The sequence below is a fragment of the Alnus glutinosa genome, chromosome 2, assembly GCF_958979055.1.
Source record: "Alnus glutinosa chromosome 2, dhAlnGlut1.1, whole genome shotgun sequence".
Lineage (NCBI taxonomy): Eukaryota > Viridiplantae > Streptophyta > Magnoliopsida > Fagales > Betulaceae > Alnus > Alnus glutinosa.
Genome location: NC_084887.1, coordinates 8,320,854 through 8,331,312, shown reverse-complemented (window position 1 = coordinate 8,331,312; position 10,459 = coordinate 8,320,854). Strand labels below are relative to the sequence as shown.

At 37.1% G+C, this 10,459-nt stretch overlaps 1 protein-coding gene across 6 annotated transcripts; it reads left to right on the top strand.

The window, feature by feature from the left end:
* The first annotated feature begins 3,837 nt into the window (after positions 1-3,837).
* On the top strand, positions 3,838-9,507 carry LOC133861261 (G-type lectin S-receptor-like serine/threonine-protein kinase At4g03230). Of its 6 annotated transcripts, none has more exons than XR_009898984.1 (8): positions 3,838-5,176; positions 6,665-7,144; positions 7,592-7,729; positions 7,867-8,078; positions 8,163-8,373; positions 8,503-8,740; positions 8,902-8,978; positions 9,072-9,131. XR_009898984.1 is itself a non-coding variant. In XM_062297004.1 (8 exons), the coding sequence occupies exons 1-8, from the start codon at positions 3,838-3,840 to the stop codon at positions 9,369-9,371; spliced, it is 3,006 nt and encodes a 1,001-aa protein (XP_062152988.1). In that variant the 3' UTR covers positions 9,372-9,507. The 6 variants fall into 6 exon arrangements, 4 of the variants coding, with proteins under 4 accessions (XP_062152988.1, XP_062152987.1, XP_062152990.1 ...); XR_009898985.1 differs by having other exon boundaries at positions 8,902-8,973; positions 9,072-9,088; XM_062297004.1 differs by having other exon boundaries at positions 8,891-8,978; positions 9,072-9,507.
* Positions 9,508-10,459: the final 952 nt, after the last annotated feature.

Below are 10,459 nucleotides of genomic sequence, written 5' to 3'. Positions count from 1 at the left end.
GGACCAATCCGGAGTCTTGAGTTCAAATCAACCCGATGGGCTAATCTGACCCCACTTTAAATAGGGGACAAGTATCTCCTCAACAGAAGTCTTAAAAGGCTAGCTATTACTAGCCAATAGCCATGAATCCTTGATCTATGGGGACTTAAAAAATAAGGTAAAAGCAACAAGAAGTGAAACATGCATGCGTTCGCCCAAAAAAGAAAATGGTTCAAACTAGGTGGTTTAAATTCATGCATATAAGCCCGCATACATGACTCAACGTGGGTAGATGATCATATTCCTCTCACTTGGGAGTTTGTTCCTTAGCTTTTATGGTTGTCTGCGGTATATCTAAATTAAACTCTTCATAGCACAAGCTAGCAAAGTGCAAAAATGCTAAGAAAAATATTTGGGAATTATAACTTTTATTATAATTTCTTTTTAAATTCAAGTGATAGTTTATATTTTATAAAAATAAATGTTATGTCGATTGTCACATGATTATTCTTATCGACATCCATTATCATGTCAATTTCTAAAAAATTTGTAGTAAAAACTATAATTACCTGATAACACTCAAATGCTATAAAATTGTCATCGCTATGGTGGGCAGTAGATGATTAATAAATGAACAAAGATGTGGCTGAACAAAAAAAGAAAAAGAAAATAAACAAAAGAACATTAACTGCTTCATGATTGAAAGAACAGTGTAATTAATGAGGCCAAGACATCTCCATTTTCTAAGGGACACTAGTAAAAGCTCATTACACAAATACATTATTAATCGATGTGTTTGTATTGCCAAATAGTTAATGAGCTTCCCATACAATTAACTTCTTTTATTTTCGAATTTGGTACAGCATTATGTTTACTTAGAAGTGAAAAAAACCCGCGTCTCTTCCGTTTTGCTTCTCTCTAGAGCCCCTCTCCTGTGAGCATGGTTTTCACCGGGAGGGGGTGGCCTCACGCCTCACCCTCCCGGTGGTGATTTCCCTCTGGCTCCTCGTGAGTTAAGGTGTTTTTGTTCCCACTGGGTTGGTCCAGTGGGGTAGTTTTTCTCCCAACCTCTAGGGTTGTGGAGCTTTTCTTCCCCCCGGCTAGATCCGGTGGTAACCGACTTTTCCCTAACCTTTTTGGACTATGGTGGCTTGTTATTTGCTTTTCTTTGTTATTTTTTTTTTTTTTTTTTCGTTTTGGCAGGACTATTCATCTCAAGATGTCTTCTTTGGAGGAGTGGCCGAGCCAACGTGTCGTCGGTGGGGTGATTTTTGGCCGTTCTTTTTTTTTTTTTTTTTTTCTCACATTTTTCTTTGATTTTGGAAGCTAAATCTATACTTCTCCGCCGACTTTTGACTAACACGCGCCCCCCAGCCACGTTTCCCGACATCTTCCGCCCCTGCGGCTGCAAGCTCCGGTCTTGTCAATCATCGGTGATCGACATGTGGCGCCCACGCGCCTGGAAGCTCTCTACTCTATGGTGCACGTGAGGGCCACACTCCACCTTTTTCAGGCCGTGCTCGGCAGCAACCGGTTATACGGTGTCGGATCTCCGTCTGGGTGGCCTCGTGACACGCGCTGCCGTCCGGCATCTTGACTTTTTCCCCCACTGCTGGCAGCTTGTTTTGGGTGTTTTTTGCCTATGTGTTTTTTGTGTTTTTCTTTTGTTTCTCCAATCTCAGCTTGCTTGTGTTTGGATCAAATTTTATGGGAATATTTGTTGGTTAAGTGCTAGATCAGCCATCTTTCTTCAGAGAATGATCGTTATTGTAAGAGAGGCTCAAGTGTCATTCTTGTAAAATTTTTATTTCTGCTTAGGCAGCTGTTTTACTAAGCCAGATCTTTTTGGCTTAGAGAGTTGAGGGGTCATGTTCCTTACTTTCAAGTTGTAAGCCTATGAGCTGTTTGCAGTATTAATGATAGCACATGCTATTTTATTCAAAAAAAAAAAAAAGACTTCTTTTATTTTCTATAATCATTTTTTGTTGTTTTTCCTTGGAGGAATGTTTTCCTTCAAATAAGGTATATAATAAAGAGATGGACATAATTTGTTTATTTTTCACAAAATATAGACAAATTTTCAAAACCTTTATATAGATTACAAATTCTAATATAAACTGAAATTTAGGGTGAAACTTATCCTACATCACTTAACATTATAAACATAGAGATATATAACATAATATAACGATAGGCTTGCCAAAATATTGATTATATAAAAAATTATTGAGTGATGTAACATGCAATGAATTCCATAAGATAACTTGATTGGTACATTTTTGTAAGTGAATAAATGAAACTTTAAATTAGCTAGTGAGTTAGATTAGGGGTTAAGCCTATATATTATACTTGGTTAATCCCAAAACAATAGCGTTAGGTTTTTAATGTTGGCAATTTCAATTTCAAAACGTGTTTTATTGTAAGCATTAGGTTTAAGGTTGAGTTGTCATTAAAATGCAGTTGAAGACAAGTAAAAAATTCAATTGTGGAAGACTTCGGTTGAAGTCCTTGTTAAAGCTCTATCGACCAAGGTGATGCAACATGTCTCATAGTAAAACCCGAATGGGCCAAATTCACCACAAATTACTTGAACCTAGGGTTTATGTTTCATGCCTTATCTCTCTCGAGTCACTAAAGCACATGTGCAACGTAGAAAATGTTGATGTTCACAACTATGGCAAGAGGTGAACATTGCACATTTAATGATTTAACCTAATGTTTTTATAGAAAAAGTCATTGTTTACTATTGTGGAAATAAGCGAACAATCAAAATGGACTAGAAAAAAATTTAGTGCTTAGTGTTAGAGGGAATATACACATATAAATATACCTAGGTCTTAGTGAAATTGGTTTGACTTTTGGTCTTAAGAATGTCCCTATCTTTCAATAATGATTTCAAATTTGGGGAGTGAATTCCACAAAACTCTCACACAAACTTTTTTCTGCGTGGGTTCCATGCATGTGAGTCCTACATGTGAGACCCACACAATGTGAGAAGAGGTTGTGTGAGAGTTGTAAGGAAATTATTATTCTTCAAATTTATGTCTAACTTCCGTACAAATTTCGTGTTTTAAGGTCTTAAAACTCTCTTGTGGTCAATCATCCGTGCACTTCAAGCATGGGGTAGAAAAATTAGTTCTTGTGCTTTGTAAAATTACATTATAAAGCATTGTTTGTTAAAGTGAAGATTCCTCTAAAAAAAAATTCTAGTGTGGAAAATTGGGTCGAAGCTCGATCCACCAAGGTGATGCAGCATGTCCCATAAAAACACGAGAGGGTCGATTGACTGAGATATGAAGCATTAATTGCTTGTTAAAGTGAAGATTCCCCTAAAAAAAAATTCTATATATATAGAGGCATACAAAAAATAAACGTCCAATTAAAGCTTTTTCTTCTCCCTCTTTATTACAATAAAGACCAATAACTCCTCTAAGTTAAGACTTCCTACAGAAACCAAAAGACATCAATTTAAGAAACCAAAAGTCATTATTTATTAAAAGAACTTCCAACAACACTGAGGAAAAAATCAACAAATAAAAGGTAGAACTACCACTGGGAATCTAAAGTTGGGCATGATTTTCAAGGTGCGTCCCACACTTTGCCTCAAATATCAATGGCCGCTTTCCAAAAAGACAAAGAAAAAGAGAAACACACGTACATAATTGATAAGATCGAAGTCAACAAAACAACCCATGTAGTGATCATGTCGATAATTCTATCTCCCAACGATAACGAGAAAAGTAAAGCCACTAAATAGTACTGTATATGGAATGGACTGATTGAAGACCAAAATAATTTAAATTGCTGATAAGGAAGCTTAGTAATCCATCGCCGGCGAAAAGAAAAAGAAAAAGAAAAATGATCAGCACTAGATTGTCTGCAGATTGCTTGGTGCCTTCCGCCTTCTTTCTGTATATATTCTTGCTTTGTTCGTCTCGTCTACACTGCTATGCTAGAGATATTCTGAAGCCTGGCGAGCGGATTACTGACAATGGAGAAACTCTCGTCTCCACCGGAGGAAGGTTTGCATTGGGATTCTTTACTACTACCAACAAAAGTTTTGTCGGGATATGGTATAACAAGTGGGATCAACAAGCAATTGTATGGGTGGCCAACCGAGACAATCCAGTACTCAAGGGCACTTCCACCAGAGGTTCATTTGGAATTGGAGAAGATGGCAACTTCAAGGTGTTCGATGCCACCGGAAAAGAGTATTGGTCTACAGTTCTTGATGATAAATCCTTGTCTACAAATCGAATTACTCTGAGTCTGAAGCTCATGGATTCTGGAAACCTGCAATTATTAAGCAGAAATGATGATCAGTCGGTGGAGAGCCTGTGGGAGAGCTTCAAAAATCCGACGGATACATTTCTTCCAGGTATGAAGATGGATAAGAACCTGATGTTGACTTCATGGAAAGGTTATGGCGACCCGGGAAGAGGGAAATTCACGTTTAAGCAAGATCCAGAAGAAGAGGGCCGGTATATTATCTCAAAGAAACCGGTCGATTACTGGAAAAGTCGGAAGGGAAGCAATTTCGTGGGCTCAGATCCTCTGCGTCATGCAATACTCTGCTTGTTATCGAATTTCAGCGAGAGCGTCAATTATAGCATGTATAATAAGTCAACAAAACTGCCTCGCGATTATAGTTCCACAAGGTTGGTGATGGATTACAGTGGCCAATTAAAGTATCTGACGTGGGAGTTGGATCATTGGAGTTTGATATGGTTTGTGCCGGAAGACAACTGTAGCGTTTATAATGTCTGCGGGAACTTCGGCAGCTGCAATATTAACGATAGGATAAGATGCAAATGTTTGCCGGGGTTCAAGCCTAGTAACCCGGAGAAGTGGAATTCTGAAGATTTTTTTGGTGGGTGCATCAGAAAATCGACGTCATGTGGCAAGAGCGACACGTTCTTGAGCTTGAAGATGATGAAAGTGAGCGACCCAGATTCTGATTTCGAGGGAAAAAATGAAACAGAGTGTAGAAACGAGTGCCTCAACGACTGCCAGTGCAAAGCTTATTCATATGAGGCGGCGAAAAACAGAAAGCAACAAAGAGGTGAATCAGGTGATAACAGTACCTCTAGTGCGGCGGACGTCTGCCGGATTTGGAGTAAGGATGTAACTGGTCTGCAAGAGGAGTATGCAAACGGTGGTCGTAACCTCTCCGTCCGCATAGCCAAATCTGATATAGGTACTCCTTTTCATATTCAGATGGAGAAATATTAGAGAGTAAGCATTTGAAAGTATACGTAGTATTTTTTATTGGAATATGTTGAAATTAGCTGGGATACTAGCTGAATTGAATCCACACATATTGATTTGAAGAACACGGTGTTAAAATATTAATTAACTAATTAAATCTATGAGTAACTTTACTTAACTATCCTATACTTTTTATCACTTTTGTAATCTTCTTTTTAAAGTTCAAAAATTCTCAATTTAGTGTACATTTTGTATTGAACTTTAAAAATTTGCAATCTTACCCCTTTGTTAGGATTTAATGTATATATATCCTAACGAAAGGGTGAGAAATTATCAAAATACATTTTTCTTTTTTTCTATTTTTTTTTTTTTAAAAAGGCGTAATTGAAGAGTAATTTTGTAATTTTATAAAGTTTACAGGGGTATAAAGATTATTTTACCCTTTTACCGTCTGATTTCACCCCAAATCCTAACGGGATTGGTGAAATTGCAAAAAATTGAAAGTTCGATACACTAAATTAAGAATTTTTGAACTTTGGGAAATGGATTGCAAAAATGATGAAATTTCAGGGAGTTAAGTGAATTTATCTAAATTGCTCCGTTTGCTTCGACGAAAATTAAATATTTTCAATGAAATCATTTTTCAGAAAAAACGATTTTTCTGAAAATATTTTTTGGCATTTGGCTTGTACGAAAAAATCACTAACAGCAAAAAATCACCGGTGACGAGATTCCGTCACTAGCTGGTAGGATTCCGGCCACTTTCACCGGATTCCGGCTACTGTTTTCGGATTCGGCGATGAAGGCCGAAATCCTGCGGCAATAGCCAAATTCCAGACAATTTTGCCGGAACCTTGGTTGGCCGGATTCCTCACCGAATTCTGGTATACTAGTGCTAGATTCTGGCACCGATCGAATTCCAGCCTGTTTTGCCAGAATACGACAGCGGTCAATCACTAGCCCCGAAATTCGGCAATCGGATACCAAAATTTGGGGATCTTCAGTGGTAGATTCGGGTTACTAACAAACTCCAATGCCCGGTGGTGGCAAATTCCCACAAACGTGCCTGCAAGATTGAAGAGTTTAAATCTAGAAAAAGATTTACGGTTTTTAAAACCATAAGTCATTTTTCAAAAATTAAAGAGGCTTAATTTACAGTCAAACTGAAAATGATTTCCGTTCACCATCATTTTCAATTGCACCAAACATCGAAAAATAAAAAATATAATATATTTTTCCAAAAATATTTTTCGTCCAATCAGATGAAGTATAAGTGAATTTATCTTTTGACTTATAACTTTTGAGTTAAATATTAATCAAATTAATCTTGCATGCTCATAATCCCCAGTTACCTGTGGCTGCCCAGGAACTGATAGAAGTATTTGACATGTCAAGCAGCTGGGCACCATATATGTTATAATACTAAAGCTCATTTTTATAATGTTTAAATATTGTTCCAGACTTCATATTTTTGCAGAATCGACAACAAGGAATTGTGAGCCTTGTGGCACAAACATGATTCCCTATCCGCTCAGCACTGGACCAAATTGTGGTGACCCCATGTACTTCAGTTTCTACTGCAACTATTCCATAGCCCAGGTTAGCTTCAAGACACCCAGTGGCACCTATCGAGTCACCAGTATCGATCCAAGTACACGACAATTTGCCATCCAAGTCAAACATGCAGCATATGATAGAAATTCAAGTGGAATTCTGCAGCTCAATGAGTCATTACCGTTTAATATTGTGACTGCTGATTCTGGAATCCATAGTTCTCAAGTTACAGATGATCAAGTAGAGATTAGTTGGGAGCCCCCGCAAGAGCCAAGTTGTATTTCATCCAGAGACTGCAAGGACTGGCCAAATTCAACTTGCAATGCCGGAAGAGATGGAAAGAGGAGGTGCCTTTGCACTGGAAACTTCATATGGGACGGCTCAAATTTTAATTGTACTAAAGGTTAGGATGCTACTTCATGTGCCTCTAGCATATTAAGATTGCTCTCTTGGTGAAGAAATAATTAGACCACTAAGAAGGAGGATCTCTTTCTCCATTGCAATATTTCATTAGTGTTAAGAAAAATTTTCCATGTTCAACTGAGGATTTGTGCAGCTTTCGTACGTTAGAAGTTGGGAGGTTTTTGGTAGGACTTTCAAATCCTCTTTAGCAACATCATGCTTACCTTGTGCTAACAATAGACATTATATATAAATCCCACAATTAATCTAAACAGTATATCTGTAGAATATGACTTGTTATCATTTTGACTTTTCTATCAGAGCTAGTTCGATCACTGTCAAAAAAAATTATAATTATTCATCCAAAAAAAAAATACAAAATTATAATGGAGAGTCATTTTCGTATTTTAAATATTTATCTGAGAGTAGTCCTCTTACTTTCTTGTAGATGGTGATTTTCCTCAGACTTCAAAAGGAAAGATGTCGTTGACTCTAATTGTTACGATACCTCTAATAGTAGTGTTTGTTCTGGCAAGTGCAATTGTTTGTATATGTTTGTGGAGAAGAAAGAAGGCCAAGAAACAAGGTAATTAACTGCTTTGCGAAATGCACTATAGTGTGCATAATCTGTAGTATTTCCAATTGATTCAAAATAAAACCATTTATTAGCTCTTTCATGTAATTAATTAATTATATGTGTGTGTGGTTGTCTTCTAGACTCAGAAAACATAAGAAGCAACGAAAGAAATCGAGTACTTCGCACATTTGACAGTGAAAGACATCTCAAAGACTTGATGGACTCGGGTGAGTTCAAGGAAGAAGATGAGAAAGGCATAGATGTACCATTCTTTGATTTGGAAAGCATTCTAATAGCTACAAATAGCTTCTCGGATGCAAACAAGCTCGGCGAAGGAGGCTATGGGCCAGTTTACAAGGTAATTTCAGCAGCTTTAATTGGTGTTAGTGTTCATGTAAACTAGTTTCAAGTTATTCGTAATGTTGTGAGTATGGTGTCTCAGGGCACATTTTCAGGTAGTCAAGAAATTGCAGTAAAGAGGCTCTCAAGTGTTTCAAGACAAGGCTTTCAGGAATTTAAAAACGAGGTAGTGTTAATTGCAAAACTTCAACATAGAAATCTTGTTAGACTTCGGGGATATTGCATACAAGGAGATGAAAAGATTTTACTCTATGAGTACATGCCCAACAAAAGCTTAGACTCATTTATATTTGGTTGGTCTCTAAACTGAATTCCAAATATCTTGCAATGCTTTATTGATAGATTGTATCTTGTTTGAGTAAAAGTTGATTTGTTACTGTTGCTGAAATTGTTCTTTGAATGGTAAATGGAAAATTTGCAAGATCAAAAGCTAAGCATGTGTTTGGAATGGGAAATGCGCGTCAACATCATTTTGGGAATAGCTCGTGGGCTTCTTTATCTTCACCATGACTCCAGATTGAGGATCATCCATAGAGATCTGAAAACCAGCAACATTCTTTTGGACAATGAGATGAACCCCAAAATATCTGACTTTGGCTTGGCAAGGATTGTTGGAGGCAAAGAAACCGGGGCAAACACAAATAGAGTAGTTGGAACTTAGTAAGCACAATTTTCAATCCCCCAACTCTGTTTACACATAGAATATACAAGTTCCTCACTTATTTACTGATGAATGTTGGCATGCAGTGGCTATATGTCTCCAGAGTATGCATTAGATGGAGTTTTCTCAGTTAAATCTGATGTTTTTAGCTTTGGTGTAGTTCTACTTGAGATTATAAGCGGAAAAAAGAATACAAGATTTTACGAGTCAGAACTAGCCATGAGCCTTATAAGTTATGTAAGCATGTTTAATTTTTTGTTTTTTTTAATATTCAATACTATTTTAGTTATTTTATGCTTCATTCCAATTCTGATTTTAAATTTGTCTCAGGCATGGAAATTATGGGTTGAAAACCAAGCATTGGACTTTATGGACCCAGCTCTACACGAAGTTTGCAATGCATATCAGTTTGTGAAGTGCTTAAATGTTGGACTCTTATGCGTACAAGAAGACCCAAATGACCGTCCCACCATGTCAAACATTGTTATCATGCTTAACAGTGAAACTGCAATAGTTCCAACCCCAAAACAACCAGCATTTGTTCCATGGAGAGGCCTTTCTAGCAGAGCTACTTCTTCTAGTAAACCGTACACATATACAGAATCAACTAGTAGCTTAGAAGGAAGATGATCGATAATGCATGATACCAATGCAAGTTCTCTTGCAAAGGTTTTGGGGGACAAAACATTGGTTTTTATAAATAAGAAGGTTGTAATAGCCCTTCACCCAAATGAAACTTTTCTCCCTATATCTATTCCCTTACAAACTTCTCTATGGTACATGTATTTGGTGATGATTGTAATTTCTTTTGCTATTCTTTGTTTCAATCATCGATCAATGCCCCTTACGTGAAATCCTAAAAATCCTATAGAACATGCCTCGTCCGAACGCAATAGCATAAGTACTAGTACTAATTCAAACTAGAAATCAAACAAGGATGGAACGAGACCCACTGTGACACGCCATTCAAACAAACTTGGAACACGAACAAGACGAGACCCATTGTGACATTCCAATTCGAACGTATATGGAACAAGACATTTTCTAAAATGCTCGTTTGGATGGAAAGGGAACGGGAATGGAATGGATGATTAATTGTGGAAGACTTTCCAATGTACATCACAACATCTATACCATTTGAACGGAAGACTTCATGTTCGGATGCCATTCTGAAAATCAAATTTTCCTTAAACTTTCCATGTGTTTTGCTTGTTGATTAATTCCACTCCCATAATTACTTAATTTAGCGTTTTAATTACTCCTCGGGTGTTACAAATGTGGTCCAAAAGCTCTATCGTCTAACTATGACCATATGTTGTGTGGCTTGGTAAAATTAATGGGTCGTAGAAAATCAGACTTGGAGTTGGTATACAACAAGCCGAATAGTTAAACCTCAACTAAGTTTCGTGAGCCTTGACAAGTCACTCTCTCAAGTAATTTCAACTATTAATACAGCTTGGAGTCAAAATCTTTTTTCTTAGAAAGTTGTGTATTTCAAAAGAAAAGATCAAGCATGTGAAACTAGGGCTGGCAAAATGGGTTCACATGTCGGATTTTTTAAGGGTCAACTCGTTTGACCCGCCAACCCATTAAAGGTCAACCCTGACAAAACTCATTTAACTAAACGGGTCAGACCCTTCGACCCTAACAAGACCCGTTTGACCCATTATATAATAAAGTCTATAAAAATAAAAACACAAATATAATCTAAAAAAAAA